The 27,993-nt window shown below is 33.2% G+C and overlaps 1 protein-coding gene across 2 annotated transcripts in view; it reads left to right on the forward strand.

Annotated features, from left to right (window-relative positions):
- Apoltp (Apolipoprotein lipid transfer particle) overlaps positions 1–27,993 on the forward strand; it is a 1,459,665-nt gene that overhangs the window by 1,213,133 nt on the left and 218,539 nt on the right. For both annotated transcript variants that reach the window (XM_072546518.1, XM_072546519.1), the window contains one exon: positions 25,266–25,422. In XM_072546518.1, the coding sequence (XP_072402619.1) occupies positions 25,266–25,422 (157 nt within the window). The remainder of the gene's footprint in view (positions 1–25,265; positions 25,423–27,993) is intronic.

Below are 27,993 nucleotides of genomic sequence, written 5' to 3' on the forward strand. Positions count from 1 at the left end.
TAATAATTCTGCCGAAATTCCGTCCGTTCCTGGTGCTTTATTGTTTTTTAGTTTATTTATTATCTGAACTACTTCTTTATAACTCGGATTTTCGATGTGCAGCTCCGCCGTATAATATATTGTCTCGTTCTGCTCATTTTCGTTGTCTGCATTTAGATTTTCTTCGAAATATTGTTTCCATCTCAATATAATTTTTTGCTTCTCTGTTAGTAGTTCTCCGTCCTTGTCTTTACATATCGTTAGTTTTGGTCTAAATGACTGTGTGCTTTCTTTTATGCATTTATAGAATTTTCTGCTTTCGCGTCTGTTGTTATGCTTTACGATTTCTTGTACTTGTTTTTTCGTAGCCTCTCTTTTCTTTCTTCTGCATATTCTAGTCGCTTGTATTCTTTTTTCGTTATAAATCTCACTGCTATTTCTTGTGTTTCTTTGAAGTTGGTTAAGCCTAGCTTGCCTTTTTCCTCTACTGCAGTTCTGCATTCATCATCATACCATTCCGCATTTCTTTGCCTTTTGGCTTTTCCGACAGTTTCCTCTGCTGACTCCGTTATAATTGTTTTTAATTGTCTCCATTCCTCCTCTGCAGTATCTTCCTCTCTAGTTCGGTTGAGTTTTATTTGGAGAGCATTTCTTTAATCTTGTCTCTTTGTTGCGCTTTTGAATCCTTCGACATTCCATTTTTTGATTTGAATATGTTTTCCTTTTGCTACTGTCGCTATTTTCTGCCGTAAATTTGCCCCTACAAGATAGTGATCTTAGTCAGAGTTCGCCCCGCGATACGTTGTGACATTAGTTATGTCTGTTGCCCATCTTTTTGAGATGAGTATATGGTCAATTTGATTGGCTTCGTTAGCTCCTGGTATTTTCCATGTTCCTTTATGGATATCTTTTCTCTGGAAGTTAGTACTGACAACTACGTAGTTATTTGCTGCTGCGAACTGTGCCACCCTGGGTCCATTTTGACTGGTTTTAGTGTGCAAACTGTGTTTCCCAAATATATGTGCAAACGTTTCTTCTTTCCCCAGTTTAGCATTAAAATCGCCTAACGTTATAACAGCATCGTGTCTTTGGATTTTATCACATACATCCTGTAGTTCTCCGTAGAATCTTTCAACGTCTTCTTCATCAGCCTCTTCCGTTGGTGCATATACATTAACCATTGTCACGTTATGAAATTTACCTTTAAATCTTATGGTGCAAATTTCCATCTGATATTAGTGTAAATGCGATAATGGCTTTCCGCAGTTTTTTGGTTACCATAAACCCTACTCCTCTTTCACCTTGTCTTATTTCATTTCCGGAGTAGTATAGTGAGAATTTATTCTTATGAATTTCTCCCTGGCTCTTCCATCTGATTTCCTGCTGTGCCAATATTTCAACTCCGTATTTTTCAAGTTCTTCTGCCATACTTATCATAGCTCCTGCCTTTAAGAAGGTTCGCACGTTCCAGGTTCCAAATTTTAAATCCATAATCATGTCCATTTTTGTGTGCTGAGTTCGTCGTTGTTAGATCCGTCCGTTTGTTTTATTAGCCATTGTATTCGCAACAATTGAGTTCTACAAGGAAGGGTTGTTAACCCTTCGCTCAACCCCCTTTTCATCGGAGGACCAAGGCTCCCTTCTTCGTCTGCCCTGACCCCACCATCCACTGGGGTTGATTACCCAGTCTCCAGTGGGGTTGCTCATGTTACCGGTGTGTACCAGCTTGGAGGTGAAGATAGGAATTGAGTAGGAGAGGCTAAGTGATGTCAACAGGATACGACATCATGTATTGCGCTTTACTACCCCGTTACACACCCCTTCGAACCCTTTACCACTGAAAAATTATCTATCTACCAACACTGTGCAATAAACAATATCATAGAGCCTCAAGAGATAGGAAGTGCTAAGGGCTCCATGGGCTGCAAAGAACAACTTATTATCGACTCAGTCATTTCTAACCAGGTATACACCAAAAAAGGAAACTTTTTACTGCCTCATTGACTTCAAGAAGGCCTTTGATTCAGTGCCGCATGAATGGCTTATATGTAGATATATTTAAAATACATAAAGTCGATAGTAATCTAGTGACCTTTTAAAAGTACATAATCGCAGAGTGAAAGAATTAAATTCACCTTAAAATACCTGGTGAAACCAATATCGAAACTGAAAATATCCCAATTAACTGGGACCTTTTTCAGGTGCACTCGTCGAGTCCACTTTGGTCTGTCCAGCGATGTCAGGATTTAGCATCAAAAATAACAATACTGTTGTAGCGAAGCTTAACTATCTGTTGTATATGGATGATTTGAAATGAATGACTTTGACTTGAAACCACCAAGATCAGATGCTTAAAACTATAGAAGCTTTTTCAAAAGAAAGGTTCAGCCCGGAGGTTTCGATATGCACGATGGCCAAAACATCGAGGCAATGGGTGAAAAAGATATGATAATGATACAAATATATCGGAGTAAAGCAAGTGCGGACAATTGAACATAAACAAATGAAAACCGAACTAACTTCCGAGTTTGTACGAAGAATAGATCTTAATAGTAAAAAGTTGTTTAATGAATTAAATACATACGCCTTAGCGGATGGTAATCAAAAAGGCGCCAAAAAACCATCCACGCAGTGCAGTAGAGAGAACAACATCACCGAGATATCAAGGGGGAAGAGGACTTATGAACATAGTTGAGCAACTGTATAAACAGGGTGCTAATTTAGGAACTTATTTTTAGGTGCAGGCTGAGACATCTACTTTACATCGAGTAATTTGCGCAGTAGAAAATAAATGTCGCTTAAACTAAGGGAACAAAAAATGCCTACAGACTACCTGATTAAGCAAAAAAAATGCACACCTAGATGAGTAAACCTCTGTATGGGCGACATCTCAATGAGATCAGCCAAGAATATGTCGACAATAAAGCGTCGAACTATTGGTTGATGTCATTAAAGACGTTTCCTGAGATCGAGGGTTTTTTACTTGCCTTTCAGAATCAGGTTATTCCAACTAAAAATTGTCAGATATAATATTGTTAAAGATCTTCAATTCCAAAATGACAAATGCCGATATAGATGTCAAGCCCAAAAAACCATCCAACATATTACCGGGGAAGGGGGGGCAGGCGTTTGTTGGTACTGATTATAAAGAACGCCATGACTCAGTAGGAAAAATTATCCATCAAGAACAAGCTGACAAACTGGGACTTCTCCAAACCGATCATCTTCCTTATTATGAATACTTCCCTAATATATTGCTTGAAAAATGGCAACTACAAGCTATACCGGTCAGAGCTCACAGACCGAGTGGCACATAATAGACCGGATCTCATACTAGTTAAAAAACTTACTAGGCAAAAAACACTTATAGATTTAGCGATACCTAACAATAATAATTTGTGTAATAAAAACAACGAAAAGATCTTTAAGTACCGATATCTAGAAATACAAATAAGGAGACAATGGAGAATGGAAAGTACCCAGACAGTATGTATGGTTGTATCTACTACTAGTGTTATTCCCAAAAACCTCACAGAGAACATAAAACAGCTAAACACCTGTATAAGATCATGCTGTATAAGATCAGAAAATTGTTGTGAGATACTCCGGCGTATCAAGCTATAACACGGAAAGAGTTCCAGAAGAGCTCAATTCTTTTAATACCGTAGGTATCTTGGATGAGTGAATTTTTCCTTAGAGGGAGTATGATTTGTATGGCTAAATCTAAATATTAAACGAGTAGCAAAGCATAAGAAGGATAAAAGAAGGTTCAACAAGAAAAAGCGGGTTGGAAGCGGATATGCAAGATGGCGGGAAGCAATCGATAGAGAAACTACCTAAACTAGATACTAAAAAGAATAGACAGCTCTAGGTTTTTGCATGCTTTTTGGATTTCGAAAAAGAATTTGATACAGTCCAACAGGTAAAATTAAGGGAACTATAAAAAAATAGAAAAATTGATAATAAGGATAGTCGCATCAAACCGCTAATATCAGACTTAAACATAGTACCACCGAAGAAATATCTAGACAGCGAGGAGTTAGACAGGTATTACATTTCCAACAATATTTAATTTGTATTCAGATCATTTATTCAAAAAATACTTAAAGTCTGCTAATATAATAAAAATAAATAGGGAATTAATAGGTGTAATAATTAGATACCCAGAAAATACAGTTATTCTATCAGATAGCTTTGGAGACGTCCAGATTCTGCTGAATCGTATCGAAGATTTTTTATACGATAAAAGAAGAAGAAGACCTATATGGTCTTCATAGACTATATGTATATTTGATGATGATATTTACAAGATGAGCGTTAGAATTACGAGGGCTATTCATAAAATACGGTTCTCATGAGTTGACTGAAAAATGACCATCGTATATTTTTCACCTAAGAAGACTGCTTTGCAATTAAATGTTGGTAACTTTATTACTAGCCGACCAGATAAACGGCGATATATTTTACACTACCTTTATGAATAACATTTTACTGCTCTGTTGTTTCAATCCACACTGCTCAACAAGTTATCGTTTATTGGTTTTGATATTTTATTGCAATAATACGAGTACGGAATATTTATTTAAACAGTCAATTTATTACATTTTAATTTCTTTAAATTTCTTCTGACGTAGCGTATAATGCAGGTTTACCCAATAATTAAAGTTATGCATTTACAAGAACATATTATTTGAAAAATAAGGAGTAAACACCATGTGTCATAATAACTTTAATCTCCTTTATACACACTTTAAAAATATGGTTAGTAATGTATTTCTTAAATCCACACAATCATTAAATTGAATCATGCATGCTGTTTAAAAATATCTTTCTGTTAACGACACTGTCATCGAGAAAGTAGATCAAATTCAAACGTCATCATATTTCTCTTCTGTTTATCGTTAAAAATTAATTGATGGTCGTGGGTTGTATTGGATTTATTTAATAATTTAACAAAAAACATAATCAGCAAAAATCTTATTTAAAACATGCGAACGGTTTTTGCAATCACAATCAATGCAGTGTTTATGCTTGTTTAGCATTTGTGTTCGATTGTTTCGTCTGTTGTACAACCCTCGTCCTTTTTAGGTTGTAATAGTTGTATATAAGTACCTATTTTTATAGTAGTGTAGTAATGCGGCACTTTAAAGCAAAATGAGTAATTTGGAAGAAAATAAAATACAGTCGAAACGTATAGTATCTCCAGAAGAACGGCGTTTATTTCTAAAAGTCGAAAGTTATTTCAATTTGGAAAAAAATAATATGAGTCCATTGACATCTGTTATGGCAGTTTAGAAAAGCACATGCGATGCTTGCGGTATCTCAGAGAGGACATTCCGGAGAACTAATAACATGAGTGAGGATGAAATAAATAAAGTAAGCAATAGAAATCGTCGACATCCAAAAACTTTAGATTTCTACCAGTCAATTAAACTTGCAATTAAAAATATTATATATAATATGTATAAAGCCAAAGAACATGTAACAGTTAGTGCTGTGTTACAAAAAATAAAAGACAAGGAACTGTGTGATATTAGTTTAACAAGTTTGTGGAGAATGCTGAAACATTTTGGTTTTCGATATAAAAAGAAAAATAAAAGGCAAGTATTGTGTTTACTCTCTAATATTGTTTCGAAATGTTAACATGTTTTAAGAAAATACATGAACAATAAAACATCTGATAGTCCGAGGCAAGTTGTATTTTTAGATGAAACTTAGATTTTCGTTAAAGGAAATATGTCAAAATCATCCTGGTGAGATGGCACAACGAAACGTTATTCTTTTAGTCGTTCCGGTAATGGTAAACGCTACATTATACTTCATGCTATAAATTATGAGGGTTTTATTCCTGACGTTAGCAAAATTTTTTCGTCCACAAAGAATACAGGTGATTACCATGGAAATATGGATGCAAATATTTTTGAAGAATGGTTTGAAGAAAATTTGTTAAAACAATTGGAGCAACCATCCATAATGGTGTTGGATAAAGCATCCTACCACTCAAGAGTAGAAGCGATATTTCCTTCAAGCAGCTGGACAAAAGAAGAAATAAATTATATAATAAATTATTCGTAAAGACAATTCAGATAGTGACGACTCTAATAGTGAAATGTCAGACATTGAATAGGACAAATCGTTTGCAAAAAAGAAGTAACAAAAAAGTGTTTCGGGAATTCAGTTCTGACTTTGTGATATGTTTTAGTTAAACGATAAAGTACCTTCGGTCTAATTACTGGACTGCATACTCTCAATAGCTTTGGTATTAATTATTGGACTACACGTGTTTAAACATTTTGTTTTGCTGAAAACTCGGAAGTGATTTAGTGCCAATTTGTTTCAAGGTTATATTTAATAGTGCTGCAGAAAATAAAGTCTTGGATGTATTTGATTCAAATTTGAACATACCAGCAACATGGCAAGTATTTTCCAATTTAACTGCATGCAAATCCATTTGTAGAATTTTCACTCTACGCAAAATAGAGACTTATGAAGACCTTCATGAACATTTGATGTCAACAAATAATTTCGAGTATTCCAAATATTCCGTCCCACATTTTTTAACACGCCCTGTATATACATATTATATTAATTTTATTTGTCTTTGATACAGTAAAATCCAATATTATTACTGAACATAAAATACAGGAAATTAAATATATATTTTTACTTTTCAAGCGATCGGAAGTAAATATTAACGCCCCACTGATTGAGGCCCACTGATCATATCTTAATTACATATCCGCTAATCTTAAGGTAAAAGGATTATATTAGCTATTGGGCAAAAGTATCCTAATACATGCTAAACTGTATTCTTATTCAATAGTCTTAATCAAATACTTGCGTAAATATCAATAACAGTTGGTGGATAGTAAAATATAAACTAATATTTGTACACTAATTAGACGGTAACTTAATTCCCTATGTGCTTTAAAATTAATTGTTAAACATTTAGCAGTTAATTTATAGGTTGATCTTGGTGCAGTTCGCTATATTATAATTAAACAGAATCATCAAAGTATAAATAGTAACCTCAATAAATGTTTAATAGTATCTATATAACGTATATTTGGCAACACTATACCAAACCTTCTAATCGTGTTGATCCAGGAGATTAATCGTTATAGAACTGAAACGACTAAATTTTGTAACATGTTAATAAAGCAGTATATACAGTGTGTCCGTAAAGTATGGAATAAATTCGATATTTCTCAAATGAAAAGCCTTTTTAAAAAAATCTAAAACACGTCGATTTTTAAGTTTAGTGTTCTACATTCTACAACAAAATTTCATTATAAAAGATGATACGCATTAAGATGATGACGTCATGGGCTCTTTTTTTTTAAATGCAACACTGTATATTTTATGAAATTTTTAAATAGATAAAAATTAGCTGATTCCAAAAAGTATAATACTCGGTGTCTAATAGATATAATTTGAAAGATATGCGCTTAGAAAATTAATTATTTATTATCAATTGCAAAAAGTAGCCTACTACTAGTTTTTAGCGAAATGTAATTATTTTTAGTAACGTTTAATAACAATTAAGTAGTACAATAATTATATTAATTCTTAAATGTTCTGTATTATTGCTTAGATTTAATTTGAAGTAGAAATGAATTTGAGCGTCAAGCAACGAATTGAAATACTCATGATGATTGGGTCATGAAAACAAATCGCGAACTCATATAGAAATGTGTAATTTATTTAATGATAAATATCCAGAAAGACCCATAACTCAGTCAACAGTAAGTAAGATTGAAAAGAAATTTAGAGAAACTGGTACGGTTAAAAATGCACGCAAATCAGGTCGTCCCTCTGTAAATTATGATACATTAGATGTTCTACTTGCTTTTGAAGAAGATGCGCACACTTCTGTTCGTAAAGTTAGTCGTGATCTCGATGTTTAAACAACGGTACACAAAGTAATAAAACTTACAAAATGGCACCCCTTTAGATGCACAGGAATTAAACGAGGATGATCCATATAAAAGAATACAATTTTGCGAAAGAATGATGGATAACTGCCACCGAAACCCTCTCTTGGTTCAAAATATTATTTTTTCTGATGAGGGTACATTCACATTAAATGGCGAGGTCACCAATCAAAATTGTAGATACTGGTCAAAAGAAAACCCAACTGGATGCGGGAACATCATACAAAATACCCGCAAAAGGTAAACGTATGGGCTGACATTGTAAAAAATAGAATCATCTGACCCTACTATTTCGAAGGTAATTTAAACGGGCCAGCATTCTTTTAGTTTTTAAGAGGGTATCTCGTACCTACTTTTATTACTTTATTCCCCAGTAGAATTAATCCCGGAGGTTTTGATGAAAGTTTGTGGTTGCAACAGGATGGTGCGCCTCCGAATTATGCTGTAGATGTTAGAAGGTACCTAAACGAAATTTTTCCGAACAGGTGCATTGGAAGACGTGGACATATTGAATGGCCAGCGAGGTCGCCAGACCTTAATCCTTTGGATTTATTTATGTGGGGTCATTTGAAGAACGTTGTTTATAAAACGAAACCTGCAAATATTGACGATTTAAAAACAAGAATTCGTGAAGAAATAAACAATATTTCTCAAAAACCATAAACAAGAAAGGTTCTACAAGAATTTGTACAACGTTTGGGTTACTGTCAAATACAACAAAGGCTACAATTCTAACATTTAAGAAAAACTCATGTATTAATTACTGCATTACTTTCAAGTTATTTATTATAATTTATTAATATAAGAAATCAATCAAAATTTATTTTCTAAACGCATATCTTTCAAATTATATCCGTTAGACCATCAGTATTATACTTTTTTGGAATCAGCTCATTTTTATTGATCTAAAAATGCCATAAAATATAGGGTGTTACTTTTAAAAAAAAGAGCCGATGACGTCATCACTTCAATGTGTATCACCTTGTATAATGAAGTTTTATTCTAAAATGTAGAACATTAAACTTAAAAATCGACGTGTTTTAGATTTTTTAAAAAGGCTTTTCTTTTAGGAAATATCGAATTTATTCCATACTTTACGGACACACTATATACATAGTATGATTCAAATAAAAGTAAAGTCAATTATTTTGCAAATCGTTTTTAGGAAAAACCCTGAAACTTTTATAAAATTAAACGGACAGATTTTTAGATTTTCTACATATTTTTTACACCTTTCTGCTTGTGAATACACCATAATTAAGTTTGTACTACAGTAATTTGGTTCTAAAGATTGTCTAAAGATTTCAAGCAGAGGTTTCCGGATAAAAATCTAGTCGAGGACTTGTAGGCTATTGATTATGTACTTTAGAAAGGAACTACAAAATTAAAGAGCTTTTATTGTTTCATATGGTCAATTAGCTCCCAAATATGAAAGACCCGCGAAGTGCGTTTTTTTATATTTTTTATATTTAAAGGTTTTTGAGAAAGGGGTGAATTAGTCTCTATGCACTAGGGTGCATTTGGTCGAATTGTATTTAATTTAAGAACATACAAATCTACAGAAAAATTGTTCAAAATTAAATTTCCTGTCGAAATGCCATGCTTAAAGTCGAAAATGATTTTTTTACAAAAATGTATTCAAAAAGTGAAGCAAAAAACAGGGACACATGCGTTTTTTCTTTTTTGTCCCATAACGTTTTTCCAGGGGGGGCATATGTTTTTTTTATGATTATGTTTATTTACAATCTACATCATTACAGAGTACCAAGTAAATGTGTTACAGGTTTTGCGCGTGAACGAAACGACATCAAAAATGATATCTCACTTCATTCTATTTTGGTTTAGTTTTGAAGTAGGTCTTGGGGCCAGGTTTTTTCTAGTCTTCTTGTGGCTGGACCTTTGTTGAATAATTCTTTTACTAGCTCATTTTCATGGTGAATGGTACGTTCATGTTATGACTCCGTGGCTCGATGGATTTCTTCTCTGATGAAAGGAATCTTTAAGTCGTAGTAAAGCGTTAGATTACTTACGTACCATGGTGCATCCACTATCGATCTTAGCACTTTAGACTGGAATCTTTGGATAATATTCAGCGACGTTGGTTTTACACAGCCCCATAGGTGTAGTCCGTAGAACCAGATAGGTTTGAGTGCGTTTTTTTTTTATTTTTTTATATTTAAAGGTTTTTGAGAAAGGGGTAAATTAGTCTCTATGCACTAGGGTGCATTTGGTCGAATTGTATTTAATTTAAGAACATACAAATCTACAGAAAAATTGTTCAAAATTAAATTTTCTATCGAAATGCCATGCTTAAAGTCAAAAATGATTTTTTTACAAAAACGTATTCAAAAAGTGAAGCAAAAAACAGGGACACATGCGTTTTTTCTTTTTTGCCCCAAAACGTTTTTCCAGGGGGGGGCATATGTCTTTTTATGATTATGTTTATTTACAATCTACATCATTACAGAGTACCAAGTAAATGTGTTACAGGTTTTGCGCGTGAACGAAAAGACATCAAAAATGATATCTCATTTTATTCTATTTTGGTTTAGTTTTGAAGTACGTCTTGGTGCCAGGTTCTTTCTAGTCTTCTTGTGGCTGGGCCATTGTTGAATAATTCTTTTACTAGCTCATTTTCATGGTGAATGGTACGTTTATGTTATGACTCCGTGGCTCGATGGATTTCTTCTCTGATGAAAGGAATCTTTAAGTCGTAGTAAAGCGTTTGATTACTTACGTACCATGGTGCATCCACTATCGATCTTAGCACTTTAGACTGGAATCTTTGGATAATATTCAGCGACGTTGGTTTTACACAGCCCCATAGGTGTAGTCCGTAGAACCGTAGAACCAGATAGGTTTGAGTATGGCTTTGTATAGAAGAATTTTGTTTTGGATATTAAGTTTTGATTTACGTTCAAGGAGCCAATACATTTGTGGGAATTTTAAGTCGAGCTGCCTTCTTTTGGTCTAGATATGTTTCTTCTAAGTGAGACGTTGGTCAAGATGGAGACCAAGGTATCTAGCCTCTTTTACTGTTGGTATTCTTACATTTTCCATTCGTACAGGTGGGCATATGTTGTGACGGTTGGTTAATGTTATTTGAGTTGATTTTGTTTTATTTACTTTTGTTCTCCATTTTGTATACCAATCACTGAGTATATTCAGATGATGTTGCATGTTTTATGAGGCTTGTATGGGATCTTCATTTACAGCTAGTATTGCTGCGTCGTCAATAAAGGAAGCGATTGTAGTATTATTAGTCTCTGGTATATTCAAGACTTTTGAAATTTAATTTATCATTCGATGGACTTGTTGGGTAGTGGAGTGATTTTCCCGAAAACCAAACTAATGTTTTGGAAGTTTCAAAAACTTTGCTTACGGTTGGTAGTAGGCTGATGGTTTGATAAGATGGTACTTCATTGAACTCTTTGCCTGGCTTGAGGATCATAATGACCTCAGCAAATTTCCATATTTTTAAAAAGTATGATAAGCTTAGCATGCGGTTAAATATAACTGTTAGCAAATTAATGGTCTTGCAAGGAACTTGTTTTAGTACTTGTACCGAGATTAAATCATAATCTGGGGTCTTTCGTGATTTGAGCTTGTTTATTTCTTTCTTGACTTCTATAGAAAGAAAGGAGGTAAAACTTTTAATTGGGAGGGACATTTGACATGCTGCGCTAATTAGTCCTTCCACTTCTTCATCAGGGTCTGCTGGCTCTGTTTGAAATACGTTTGTAAGATGTTCAGCAAAGACGTCCGCTTTTTCTTTGTTAGAATAGGCCTATTCGCCATTTGGTTTACGAATGGGAGGGATGGTTGTGTATGGTTTCTTCCTTCTTATTTGCCTTCCTTAATGTCTGGTCATTTGCTGTTAGGTTTGTAATGTAATGTTCAAAGGTTTCATTGTTTGCGGCTTTGATGGCTACTCCAAGTTGCCTACGTAGTCTATTGAATAAATGTAGATCTATGTCGTTTCTAGATCTTTGCCAGGTTCTCCTCGAACGACGTTTTTCAGCAATGAGTTGGCGAATGTGCAGGGCAATATTTGTGGTATGTATTGGTTTGCGTTCAGTTCGTGGTGTAGATTGTCATGCGGCTTTTTGCACAAGTGTGGTGAAGTATTGAGTTGCTGTATCTATGTCATGTGTAGATTTGATCTGCAGATATAAATTCTTCTAGGTAGGATTAAAAATCTGCCCAGTTGGTGTTTTTTGACGTGAGTTGAGGAGATGGTGTGTTGTTTATAACTGTGATAATTAGGTTCATAATAACCGGTGTATGATCCGATGAGAGATCATAGCTGGATTCTATTAGACAATTGTTTCTGGTTACTCCTTTGTTTATGTAGTAGTTCAGTAGATCTGGAAGTTTTCTTGGGTCACTCGACCAGTACGTAGGGATTCCGTTGGAGTGGCAATCATAGTTGTTGTCGGTCATTGCTTTTCGAAGATTACGACCTTTTGTTATTGTGAGCCTTGATGTCTTTCGCATTCTAGTCTCCCCCGGATACGAATTTGCTGTCAAGTAATTGGAAGAAGGCTTTGTATTCATCTGTGGAGATTGCGTGACGCGGTGGGCTATGCATTGCAGATAATTGAAAGTGCTATGGCATTGCATTTACGTTGCATATTTCGGCAATAAATGATATGCATCTGCGGATGATTACCGCCGAGCTACCATGGCATGCGAGTTCCATGTGGCAACTTTAAGTGTATCTAAGAATTTCTTTTGTTAATGACTTGGGTTCGTAAGTTTATTATCATACTATTTTAACTCATGAGTTGCGAGAACATGTTTTGAACTCGCTTAGGAATATTAATAGTTGTTGTTCTATATTAGTTTTAGGTTCTGAATCGTGGTTGGTTTGATGTGCTGTCATGTTTTCATATGTTTTTTGATGGTTTTGTAAAGTGGTGTTGTATGCTTGACATCGCATTGGACTCTTATTTTGTGCCTCGACTGCTATTTTGGTGTGACATAAAAATTCTAGGTTGAATATGTCTTTGTTGTTACTGTTGGGTTCAAGGTAGGGATGGCGGTTTTTGACAAAACTCCGGTTTTCGGTTATACCGGTTTTTTTTTGCTTACGGTTTAACCTGGCGATTATAACCGGCCAAAAAAACCGGTTTTTCCAAAAACCGGTTTTCGGTTTTTTTAATCCAATAGTTACAAAGTTACATTTACAATGCACTTAAGTTTGCGATAGGTACTTCATTCGACTCGATATCAATATGATCAAAATTAGTACTATCGAAAGAACATCAATATCAATATAAATAAAACACATTTCTTAATAAAATCATTTTATTCTATTAATTATTATATTTATTTATTATTTTATTATTAATATATATTTAGTGATTATTATTAAATATAATATAGCGTAAGATTAATATATACATATTGCAATAATATACAATAAAAGAATATGAAGTAATATTTTAAGTAAAAAAGTATAGGTTAGAAGGTTACAAATAGTTTATATTATATGAAATAGATTTAGCATTATGTTGGCCAGTATTTTTCATAAAGCCTATTGAGAAAAACTCGTTCATATATATGTTGGTCGGTTAAGCGGCTTCTCTCATCTGACACAATATCATTCAATGATGACACCAGTCTCTCTGATGCCTCCGAACTTCCGACCAACGACATGTATTTTTTTAGTTATAAAAGCCAAGCCTGGCATACAGGTTCTGTTTTGATCCCAGAATGAAAACGGATCACTTGGCAGCAAAGGCCGCTGCAGATATAGAGTCAATTCATTTGAAAAAGAACTTTGAAAAAGAACTTTGAATCTGTGTGTCCTGAGAACTTGAACTGAAACCACTGTTCACCAACTCCAGATCGTGTGAAGACCAAAGAGGATTTAATTTTAAACTCACTTTGGCCTTTTCATTCTGGAAAGAGCAGGAAGGAGAAAGTTTTCCGATTTCGGTAAGGTACGTCCTAACTTCCGAGCCTAAATTGGATGTGACTGTCTCCACTATATACGGATTCAGATATAGTTTTTTGAACCTCGGGTCCGTGATTGTAGTATGGCAAAGCAGGTGATTTCGTAAAAGCTTAGTGCCCCTCTCTTGAAGGCTAGTTATAAGCTTTTGGCATAACTTTTGAGCTGTACTAAGGTTTGGCTTGAGGTTTTTAAAAATCTTTCGATAATAGACACAAGGGGGGTAACAAGGCTAGCACTAATGTACTGGGAACCTGAGATCTCCTTTATGGTCTCATCGAAAGGCGATGAAATGCTTACAATTTCAGTGATTAATTTTATATCTGAACCAGAAATCATCCTTGGTGCTTTTTTAATCGAGAGATCTGGAAATATTGCAGCTATATATGGGAACATTAGTGTGAATCTTTTAAGCATATGGTAGACAGAACTCCATCTGGTTGTAGTCAGATGCAGAGAGCAGTAAACCAAAATTATTATACTACTGCTCAACAGAGAGCGCTAAAATAATTCAGGTTCTATTGTCAATGAATATAATGAGAGTAGAATATAATATGCAATTATTGTATTTAAATAATGATGCAAATTTAATTTACCATTTAAAAACATATTCCTCTAAAATACCCACAAATTTTCCTCTCCTCCCAAACCCAAAAAATTCCCCACCACAACCATTTCAACTTATAAAAAATTTCCCAGACTCTTTCAAATGGGATTTAAAAAAAAATAATATCAACATAAATATTTTACTTAAAAATAAATTGAATAATGCAATTCATCTTTTATTTTTACTACCATCAAAAAAAATTATCATGTATTACTTTTAACATGTTTGTATATTTGTATAATAGGTACATTTTAACACATTTAATACTTCCTGTATGGGTGTATCGTTTTGAAAACGTAGGAAAGTCCTTGGAGATTAGTATTCGTAGTCGGTAATTCGATATTTATAGTCAGAACATTATTTTTGGTAATCAGAAACAGCCATTCACCCACTTTCAATGTCAAGAGTCAAGTGTGAAAAATAGATGATGTACCAGATCACTTCTTATTTAAATATTATGATTACAAATACTTTTTCAACGAAATATTATAATAAAACTTAATTGTTTCTGGATGATGAGAGTTTGCACTTTCAGTTTGCTTCTGTATTTATAAAATAAAATAAAATTTGAATTGTGGTTTTGTTTGGAATAATTACTTGAAAATAATAATTATGATTGGGATCCAAAATAATACCTAACCTAATCCTAATCACCGTAAAAACCTAATAACCGGTTTTTACTTTAAAAATTAAAAACCGGTTATAACCGGGACAAAAAAACAACCGATAAAACCGGTTATTGCGAAGTAAAAAAACCGGTTTTCGGTTAAAACCGGTAGGTCTTTCCCATCCCTAGTTCAAGGTCTATGAAAAATAAAGATAAGGGTTCCTTTGTTTGTCTGTGTCGAATGTTAGTTATATTGCGAACTTGTTGTATCTGTTATGGGTATAGAGTGATGGATATGTCTTATTACCACTCTGTAGGCACGTTCTTCCTTTATTTGGTAAGTGTGATGAATGATTTCTTCTTCTCGTAAATGTCTTATCAATTTACGGTATGTATCTATTGTATATAATAGTTGTAATCTTGAACGTGTCGTTTGGCAGAGTTCTGGTATAGTAGGTTTCTTCCTTTATATTTTCCTTTACAGTGCAAAGGTATCGACCATATATTTAAAGTTTTTTACGCTAAATATGAATATTGGACGTGGTTTAGGTACTTTCTGTTGTTTTTCTGTTTCAGTGTGATCAGAGATCTCAGATTTTGATAATGCGCTGTATCGATTTTGTATTTTTGTTGGTGGTGAGCTTGGAGAATTGGGATCGTTATTTTGTTTTCAAAATTTACGTTTTTTGACTATTTGCCATGAGTTTTTTATTTTAAGTTTTTTGATCGTCGTCTTCGCTAGACTCTATACCCGAGTTTTCTGAATGTGTAATTGCAACTTTTAGCTTTATGTTTAAGGTCTGTCCTACAGTAGATAGGTTGCTTGGGTTGTACTTAATTGATTGGAGTTGTGGTGGAAGAGTGAATTGATTTTGTGGAATGTTTGATATGAGAGTATTTGTCGGTTTCCCAGTATATGTGGTTTGGTGTATGTTCGGATGTGTATTCTGGTGGCAAATATTGTTGGGGGTTGGGTACATGTTCCTGAATGTTTGTTAATAGTACACCTGCTACTTACCTGCAATTTCTGCTGATACTACAATAGACACTGATTGTTTGTGTTCCACGTGTGTGAATTGTTCATTGTAGAAAACAGAATTTGGTACGCCACTGCCACTTTACTGTTTATTTTAATAACCAGAATTTAATTGTTCTTATGGGTGGTCATTTTTTGCTATCGCACTCGGCGGAATACATTCTTACTCTACGATATTTAAGTGAACACTCGGGCATATGTTTAGACAATAAACTTCTATCCAATCCTTTCCCTTCAAAATGACGTTTGCCAAAAGTCTTTAGGATTCACAGTATCCGATATATGATTTTTCAGAATTAAATTTCACACACTAATTTGGTTCATTTTCCCTATTTTTTCGCAGATTGTTTTTTTTACGCAGAACTTTTTTCTGCGCAATGAAATGCAATGAAATAAATTAAATTAATTTAGTCGAAAGAAAAACTAATGACCTTTAAAATGGTCTATATAAAAGTTTCTAGGAGTTATTTTAAGCAAGATTAAATTAAATATTAAATTTTCTATTTTAAACGATTTTTGCTGTTTTACGGTTATTTTTTAAATTTCCTTTTATAACTTTTTTCTTGTACATTTAGCTATATGCATTACCAAATAAAAAGAAATCTAATTTTCTGTACTTTAAAATAGTATATTGTAAAATATTCTAAAATTAAAGGTAGCCAGAATCGTTCGTTAAAATGTAAATTTTGCTGAAAATATCAATTTTGGGACCCCAAAAAAGATGCAACTCCCTCCCGGATTTTCCCCTAAAGCCACCTCTCGTAGGAGCGGAAAACGAAGAACATCGATTTACCAAGAATCTGTATGACTTTGAAAAAAATATTATAATCCAGTAACTTGGTTACCATTAACTTGTTAAACTGTTTGTTAGGGCTGTTAGGCAGTTGTCTTCTGAGATTAGTTCTCAGAAGTAGATGTTACTGCTTCGCTTGTAAGCTGAAACTGACGCCGCGTTGTACTGCGGAGGCCATATTAATATTTTCTACTTGCCTCCCCTAAACTGGTTTCGGTGTGAGGGGGTGTGTCGTCGTTTGTAGTAGCTTTTCTTTCTTCGTATTTTGCGGGAAGAGTTTTTGTGGATTTTAATATTGGTATCCATGTTTTGTTGATTTTTAGTCCTTCTTCTATCCGAATAAAATTATTTGGGTGCTTATATATCTCCACCGCTTCCCGATACAACCGTGGGTAGTACTGTGATGTTTTATCCAGCATCTGCGCTTCTTCAAACAATATTCGATGTTCTCCGCTTCCCAAAGCGTGTTCGGCAACGGCAGATTTGTCGATATGTCGTAAACGACAATGGCTTTTATGTTCATTTATCTTTGTGTTTGTAATAACTACATCACTAATAATATTCCTGAGTTAGGCAAACTTAACACAAATGACAGTATTGATCAGAGTGTTATCCAAATTGAGAACCTAATAGTCGAGGCAATCAATCACTCAATTCCTATGAAAACCATATTACCATTCTCACCGGCACTTCCACAATATATCAATGCCAAAATACATAAAAAAGACGGCTTTTACGTCAATATAAGATCAACAGAGACCCCATAATCAAAACAGAGTATAATCGCATCTCTGCTCGAAATAAGAGAGAAATATCTGCCCTACAGGCTCGCCAGTGGGAAGATACTACCTCAAAATTAGACTACAGAGATGGGACTAAATTCTCGAACAAATTCAAAGTCCTAACAAAACAAAAAACTTCTCAACCTTCTCATCTGTTGATCGACAATCAAATAATCAGTTTGCCTGAATTGAAAGCAGAAGCATTCAAAAACTCACTTCATGAAAATTTTCAAACCCCAGACAACCGAAACTTCGATCGCTTATTAAAACTCAACACTGAATTCGTACTAAGAAATACTCTCATGCACCAAACTCCAAATCACGTTCCAATTATTGACTCAATGACTGATAGAGAAACGGAGAGTTATTGCCATATCGGCAAAAATAATTCTCCCGGCCCGACAATATCAGTAAAAGGAAGTCTAATGCAACTCCCCGAGAGTATAATCCCTCATCTTATAAAAACTATTATTGCATGTCTCAAAAACTGCTATTTTCCTACTCCTTGGAAAATAGCTAACACCATCATGATACCCAAACCGGGTAAGCCTCGCATAAATGTGAAATCCTACAGACCTATCTCCTTAATTAACTCACTAGGGAATGTCCTTGAGCTAATCCTTAAAGAGAGGCTCAGTGACTATTTCGAAACACACAACATCATTCCCAAATTTCAGTATGGATTCCAACCTAAAAGATCAACTCAAAATGCATTAATAGATTTCACCTCAAAAGTTAGATAGTCGTTAAATGGCAACGCCATCGCCATCGCCACTTTTCTCGATGTACAAAAGGCCTTTGATCAAGTTTGGCATGACGGACTTATTCGGAGGCTAATCGACATTAGGCTACCCCTACAATTTATAAAAATCATACATTCTTACATTGCGAATCAAACAGTTAGAGTGAGATTAAGCGATTAACTATCAACCCCATTCACTTCACGAGCGGGAGTACCACAAGGCTCAGTGCTAGCACCCCTGTTGTACATCACATACAACAGTACCATATCAAATCAAAACATAACACACACCCAACTGTACCTCTATACAGATGACACTGCCCTCCTAACAACAGAGAACGGTTATTTTCCTGAGAGAACCTTTAGAAGAGCACAAACTCTTTTAGGCGGTATTGAAGAATGGTGTAATAAGTGGAAAGTTACTTTAAACGCTGCAAAACACAAACAATTGCGTTCCGCAAGTCCTAAAACCTAGTCCGGTATCATTCGCAATCGCGATGATCAAACCCCCTGTATTTGATGGGAGAGATGCTCGCTACTAGCCCAACAGCTTTCTACTTAGGTGTACTATTTACTAGAACACTTAATTGGGAAACTGATCTAAAGGCAACTTTAGATAGGGTCAGAAATCGAGCCTGACTCCTAGTACCACTTACAGGGACATTTGGTAAAACACACACAAAAACTCTCAGGTGCAGAAAACGCTGGTACTTCCCCTCCCGTGAAATCCACCAAACGGCAAACACCACACCTATTATCGAGAGAATAAAAACTCTCAACAGGAACTTTACCCTCAGAAATATCAACGGCCCCTCTTCTAACACACAAAATACTCTAAAAAGTTCTTGCTCTTTCCGCGGTCACGTATTCTTCCGGAAGCCCAAAAACAAACATCTCCATATCCCGTCAATTCTGATGCAGGCTTGAATAGACGAACTTCCGGAAGAATACGCTGACATCCTTGAGGCCACTCCAATAGCCTACCGTACCCACACTTAACTCCTAATCCTTTTCCTAACCCCGGACAGGGGGAGATTGGTTTTTTGCGATTTCCCAATCTCACTACTTAACGATACCTGTCCGTCCCTGAGAAAATAGCCTCAACTATTTTCTCACCTGAATCGGCAGTTTCTGGGCCGTCTATCGAACTCAAACGAAGCCTGGCTGTTAGCGGGAGCGATCAGTAATAAAATTTTAGTGCAATACACAAATTTTAGAGTTGATCGCAAACGCATAAACGGCTGCAGGAACAATGGTTACTAGAGAACACGGTTTTAGTTGATGCCGAGGCGGACTCGCACAAATTCACACTAAATACAAATTCACACATCTCACACTCATACAAATCCAACAGTGAAAGGGGTCCTCTTCCAGCTACCGAAACATCCTCGTCACCGGGACCCCCGACCAACTGCAGCCTCCGTTAATTTACACGGAGTCTGTGGTCGGCTGGGGAAAACGAAATGGTAGCGTCCGTCACTGTTGGATTTACACACATACACACACACACACACATACACACACACACATACACACACACACACACACACACATACACACACACACACACACATTCACACTGAGCAAAATGCGGCAAGCTGACTCTCGAAAGCCGAGGCGCCTTCACTCACGAGCACGCTCGTCCACAAAATTACAGTGCAATACACTGGTTTTAGGGCCGAGTTAAGCTTGAGACTACACCGGACCAATGGTCACTAGAGATCCGGCATTTGGCTCTAAAACACTGGAAACACATTCAACTGGAAAGAACATCTAATTCCAGCCAAGCCTCTCGCCCCTGATTCAATAGTGACTACATCTCAACAACCTCCAGGAGAAGAAGAACGCTAACACCCAAGTGGTTTCTGGAACTGTTTGCTTTTGTACATGTTTATATCAACACATTCAAACTCTAGCCTGAAGAGGATCAACCGATCCTAAACGCGCACAAGAAACGTTCTATCCTTATCTCAATAAAGAATCCCTTTCCCTATCCTCGAGAACGAACATTGACTGACTGAGTAAAACGCGGCGTCAGTTTTAGCTTACAAGCGAAGCAGTAACATCTCCAGAAGATGCCAACCCCTATTGTTGGCGAAACGTCAAGAACTAATCAGAAGACAACGGCCTAACAGCCCGAACAAACAGTTTAACTAGTTAGATGATGGCCGTGAAAGCCTAACGGATTGGTTACCATTATTCTTAGAATATTTTACAATAGAATCTTTTAAAGTACAGAAAATAGGTTTTATTTTTTTGAAAGTAAAAAATTTTGAAGAACCGTATCTTGTTCAAAATTAGTCCTAGAAGATTTTACAGTAGACCATTTTAAAGGTAATTATTTTTTCTTTCTATTCAATGTGACTTTGCAGGCACCTAAAACTACGTAGAAAAAAGTTATAAAACAATCTGTCATTTTAAAAAGAAAGGATATAAAGTTTGTTCTTTAAAGCAATGCCTATACATATCCCCTGTAAAAAAAAATGTGGGGCAAGAAAAATCGCGTGTATTCCTGTTATTTATATGGTTATTTTGAATATATTTTGTAAAAAACACTGTCTTTAAAAGGTGACATTTCGATAGGAAATTTTGAATAACTTTTCTATAAATATACATGTACTAAAAGTGCATAGAATTCACCCAAATCCATCCTGTACGCATAAGTTCTTCAAAGCGTAGCCATGTCTAGTTTCTAATATTAGTTTCTAATATTGAGCATCCGTGATAATTTTTTCATTTTAATACCTCATTTTCCTTACATTTTATCCTTATTAATCAATTATATAGTGCTTTTTATTACGTATCAAATGACGCAAATAACTGGCTTTTCTTATTTTGATCGTTATCATTATTTGTTTTTTAATACATAGGATACAATTCTCAACTCTGCCTTACTCCTTTACTTGTAATAATATTTCTGGATATATATATATATATATATATATATATATATATATATATATATATATATATATATATATATATATATATATATATATATGTATATTAATATATATATATATATATATACATATATATATATATATATATATATATATATATATATATATATATATATATATATATATATATATATATATTGATTTATAGTATCAGCAATCGGTCAGGAAATAAAACTCTATTTGTTCAGTCTCAATATTTCGTCACGATTTTGTGACTTCTTCAGGAGAAAACTGTAAATTTATTAGAATAATTAATGATTATATGTAAACAAAATGAATATTTTAATACTTACAACTATAAGAATGAAAATTTAAATTTTTTGGCATATCTAAATAAATGACATATTTGTTTGATTTTATTTAGGAGTTATGGTAACCGCAATATTTTATAGAGTGAATTCCCGTTGTACAATTTTCAGCGAGTAGGTTAAAATAAACAATTACTATGACAGTATTATTCATTTTATAAAGTGGAAAGATGGAATTAATAGAATTGAGAAAGAATCAGGAACACGATAAATTGATCTATAAAATGTAATTGATGGTATGTAGTCAGTTACTGCAATACTGATATTTAGGAATGTAATAAAATTATAGGTACAGTTACTAGAGAATTACTAAGTTTGTGTTTAAAGGTTAAGATCTATCATATTATATATTGTTTAGTATGTTGCAGTAGATATTACTTAAATGATTGGTGTCTGTCTTATAATTGATAGATTCAGGAGTTTTATTAATGGAATTTTATTTCCATTTCAAGGAAAAGCCGATTTTTATAATTATTAACTTGTTCCAAGATTTTTACATTATTAAAGTCAAAGTTATGTCCTGTTTTCAAGTGGTGGTCCACTAAGGCACAAGAGTTTTTTTGTATGTTACAGTCACTTTTGTGTTGAGTGACACGTTTTTTAAGCCACTGTTGACTTTGACCAATATAACAACTTTGACATTGACTGCAATTTATTCTATAAATATATCAGTAGGAGACATTTAACTACAATCATCCGTATGAGAACGGGCCATTGCTCATCCCCTCTTCATCTATTCAGAATTGGAGTCAAAGATGATCCTTATTGCGAATGTGGCCAAGTGGGAGGCTTAAACCATATTTTATTAGAATGTCACTTAAATCAAAACCCACACTTTGACTTGTATGCCGAATTAGCTAAAACTAAACTTCCCACCCCCATAAATATTTGTACAATTCTCACAAATATTAATGAAAATACAATCAACAAACACCTTATGCAACTTTATTTCTACCTTTAATATTAAATTATAAACTATGATATTCCTTCGTTCAGTCCTGGGTGCTTCTACCTTATCCGTTGGTAGCATTTCTGGTGTGTGCAAAGCTTGGACGCTACCCCCGAGCGAGAAAAGTTTATACCTTTGTTGTGTTATATTACTAATATTTTAGCCTGTGAAGAAAAAAAAAAAAAAAAAAAAAAAACCAGCACAAGTATACATGTAGAATAACCTAAAACAAACAAAGGAAGAATATAAGTGTAGGTAGACACTGATTGCTGAAGCAAGACAAAAAGTGTCTACCCTCGAAGTAAACTGGGTAAATTGTCTAGAACATAGCCCAAAAAAAGAATAAGAAGAAGAAGAAATTTTATTTTTGAGAATAACCTTGAATTTAGAAGTGGATTGTATTTAATTAATTTAATGTTCGGAAATGTTTTGAAAAGTGGGACAATTTGGTCTGTTAAATTTTTTATGAAAGGTATTTTTTTATATGAAACTGGTTGTGGATTATTTATTAAAGCTCTATTGTAAAAGTTAGTGTTATAAATAAGTTTTTTTAATATATGTTTTGGGTAGCCATTGTTTAAAAACATTTCAAAAAGTTTCTTTAAATTAACATCTAGGAAACTCCGATCACAGATTGTCGTTACACGATTTTTCATAGATACAATTGTGTTAAATTTTTGACTTCTAGGATGATTAGAATAATAATTTATAAATCTGCCGGATGCAGTATCTTTTTGATACCAATCTAATATGATTTTGTTATCATTAGTTCTTATGACTTTGGTATCTAGAAAAGGTATACTATTTTCATTTTCATATTCGACAGTGAATTGAATATTTTGATGGAGTGAATTAAAGATCCTATTAGTCCTATTTTAGCAACAATTATCCTAGACCATTTATTAGACATTGAAATCTCAAAATTGCCGTTTTCACTAGCATTTATTTATAAATTTGTTGATGATATAATATGCAGTGTACCATTCAACCATATTCAGACAGTACAAACGATATATATATATATATATATATATATATATATATATATATATATATATATATTCACACCTCTGTCTTACTCCTTTCTTCTTCTCATCGCGCCGTCTTCTTTCGAAGGTGGCGATCCAAATGGCAATTGTAGTTTTGGAAACGGCTGCGCGAAAAATTTCTGCGGATGAGCCGTCGAACCATCTCCTAAGCTCTTTCAGTGACGAGTTCTGCCGTCTTCCTACTGATCTTTTGCCCTGTACTTTTCCTTCCAGTATAACTTGAAGTAATTCATATCTTTCGCCTATCAACACATGACCCAAGTATTGCCTTTTTGCTCTCTTTGATTATTCTTAGTAATTCTTTTTACACATGCGACGAAGTACCTCAACATTAGTAACTCTTTGTACTCAACTGACTCCTTTACTTATATTAATATTTCTGGATATATATATATATATATATATATATATAATATATATATATATATATTATATATATATATATATATATATTTATATATATATATATATATATATATATATATATATATATATATATATATATATATATATCCAGAAATGTTAATATAAGTTTCTTAATATTCTTCTGAGTTGTATATCATCTAAGCAAATGTTCCCTAGAAAACATTTTTTTATGATTTACGCCATCAAATGCCTTTTCAATATCGAAAAATCATAGAAAAATATCATTTTGTTGACCGTAACACTTCTGCAATTGTACTTGTACAAAAAAGAATTTTCTCCTATTTTGGCTCTGAATCCAAATTAGCCGTATCCCACTTCTTTTTCACATTTTTTGTATAATATGTTGTGAACTATTTTTAATATAATTTTAAGTATTTGTCTCATAAGAGTCTAGCTTGTTTTGGTAAGGGAATAAAGATAGAATCTAACAATTCTTATCGTATTTCTTCAGTATCTTAGCTGTATTAAACAAAATTATTAACAGATCAAGATTATAATTTTCTATTAATTTGAGAATTTCAGAATAAACTTCATCCGTTTTGAGACTCTCGTTGGTTTTTAATTGTTTAGTGACATATTCTACCTTGACTTTAGAATTGGTGGGCTTTCATTAGAACTATTTATCGTAATGTCTATTCTTATATCCTGGAACAGCTGTTCTGTAAATATCTCACATTGTTGTATTTTATCTTTAATGTTATAAATAAACTGTCATTTATTATTTACGAGGGGAAAATGTTATTTTTTATCCATATATTAAAATTTTTTTTCTTTCTGGTACGTATTAAAAGAATTGCTTTTTTTCTACCGCTATATTTTTAAGAAAAAAGTTCATGAAACGAGCGCTCATATGATGGATACAGTCAAAAATTTTTGTACGACGTTTACAGCATAATCTAAAGAAGGTTAGAACTTTTAATATACTGGAAAAATACATTGAAAATTTAGGATTTTTTTTGTCATACAAGATTATTCTTTTACTTTTATATTTGGTTTATTCCTCTTTCTGTACTTTAAAATGAAATATTTTTTTCCATACACTTTTAACTTTTTTAATATAAAACCATATTATAAAGTACCCTTATTACTGTGTATTTTTGACGATATATAGCAACATATTTTTTGTTTCAGAAAGTTCTTGTTGGAGAATCTAAAATGGAGCGTCTACCGATGCAAATTGGAGAAACATATCTTTACAAAGACTCAGGAATATTCAAAGCAGAAAGTCAGTTAGGATTTATTTTGGAGTGTAATATGAAGTTTCATACCTGCATGTTTGAAATGTCGGGTAAGATATCTTTTCGGAATATATCAGACGAAATACAGGGTCGAAAATATTTTATTTTGAGATTTACAATTTTCTGAGCAAAACTAGCGAATATACGAGGATAAAAAACTTCCTAAATTTAGACTAAAACCAACGATTACAATTTTTACTACGATATTGCATATCTATGTATATTTTAAAATTTTTATCGGAAATCTTATTTTTTAGTTCTTCGAATTTCATCTTAAGAAGTTGTTGTTGTTCATTGACTATTATATATGCATATATATATATATATATATATATATATATATATATATATATATATATATATATATATATATATATATATATATATATATATATATATATATACATATATATATATATTATATATATATATATATATATATATATATATATATATATATATATATATATATATATATATTGGATTGGTGTGTCGGGTATGCGGTCTAAAAAATACTCTTTTTTCTTTTATTACTCTATCTTTCGCTGATTTTTTGTCAGCTTCATCAGGAGACAACTGAAATATGGTAAAAATGTATATAAATATCAGGTGAAAATAAACAATAATTTACTTACAGATTTAGACTTAAAAATATTTAAAAATGTTGTACATAATATATTCAAAACAGTACTGACAATATTGGTTAAAGCACCTGATCCCTAGTAATTAAATAAAAAAATTTTTTTTTAGCAAAAAAACAACTAATAAACAATTAAAACACAATAAAATCACACATTAAAAATACACAGTGTGATTTAAAAGAAAATTGTAAACAAAAATTATTTGAACATACTAAGAATGTTACAGTAGATATTGCTCAACTGTCCTGTGTCTGCCTTATAATTTACTGCATATTTTTCTTTATTAATATGACACATTTCTAAAAACAATCTTTTTTTTGTAATTGTTCTCTTGCTGTCAAACCCTGACATTTGAGTAGTCAAATTGATGCCCAGTTTTTAAGTAATGGTCAACTGCCGCACATGTATTCTACATGGTTACCGACGATACCTCCCCACACATTTAGAGACTATCTTGTTTGACTATGTGTTATTACGTGGTATGGATTACTTGTTGAATAGAAGTGAAAGTCATGCCTTTTAACAGGACCGTTTCGATGGAATGTAGCTTGATCACCAAATAGGACATAAACAAAAAAACCTCTCTGCCCATTAATTTTTTCTAAGGCCCATTCACAAAATACTATTCGTTTCTGAAAATCATCAATATTTAATTCTTGGTGCTTTTGAATGTGATAAGGGTGCATCTGAATATGATAAGGGTGTTTTTAGATAGAATATTTTGAACAGAGTAGTAACTAAGTTCTTGTTCATTGGAAATACTCCTTATACTTGTGTGTGGGTTTTCTGTAACTGCCATCAACACACTCATTTCGTTTTCCTCTGTCACACTAGTTTTTATTCGTTCATGTTTTTCATAATTCACTGAACCAGTGCGGTTAAATCGATCTTTCAATTTTTTTAAATATAATATCTAGGACCATATTTTTTTGAAGATAACTTAAATGGTGAGATTTATTTAGATTTTATCGTAAATCAGTTACCGATATTATTAGAAGAGGTTCCACTTAATATACTTGAAAAAATGTGGTTTCTACATGACGGTGCTCCTGCGCACCACAACGAATTAATACGTGGTGAACTTAATGATCAGTTTGGTGAAAGATGGATCGGAAAGGATGTACCGGTAAGGTGGCCCCCAGGGTCACCAGAATTCAATAAAATGGACTCATTTTTTTGGGGTTACGTTAAGAACGAAGTATATAAAATACCTCCAACATTAAGGGATGATATAAAAAATAGAAACCGAATTTAATTTCAAAATATTTCTTTACAAATGCTTAGTAATGTAAGCAACTCTTTCAATGACCGCTTTCAAGTATGCATAGATGTTTTGGGAAGTCATTTTGAACACTTTACTTAAGTAAGATAAGTTAAAATTACTGTTGTTTTTAAATTTTTTATGTGTTGTTATTTTTTTTCCGTCGGTAATTTTTTACCTATTTTATTTGAAATTAATTGTTTTCTTTTCTGTGTCGTTATTTCTGTACTGAATTAATAAACAATAATGTCAAACTGTCAGTTTCTGACAAATCAATCATGGCCTACTCACAATAATTATTGGTAAACGTTAAAATATCTACCAAATTAATACTTTGATGGAAAAATAAAAATATCTAGAAGACTGATACCTTTAGGTATAGGAAGTACTTCATAAAATTTGAGGTACGATATTAGTACTTTTCTATAGTGATATAAAATACAGGGTGTTCTATTTAAAATTACCAAGAAAATAATGTACTTGCATTTTCACTTACCCTGTAATTGATTTAACGAATATTATGAAAACGAATATGTTTCATATTTTTTAACAATTTTTAAAAAACTATGGTTGCAATAGATGACTGTTGCTGTACTCCTTTTTAATTATACAGGGAGTTAAACTTGATACGATTTTCAGGTAATTTTGGTTATAACTTTTAATATACCCGGTATAACATAATAAAACTTCACATTGTTGTGATGTGGAAGTAAAGCAGA

The sequence above is a fragment of the Diabrotica undecimpunctata genome, chromosome 10 (assembly GCF_040954645.1).
Source record: "Diabrotica undecimpunctata isolate CICGRU chromosome 10, icDiaUnde3, whole genome shotgun sequence".
NCBI classification, from domain to species: Eukaryota; Metazoa; Arthropoda; class Insecta; order Coleoptera; family Chrysomelidae; genus Diabrotica; species Diabrotica undecimpunctata.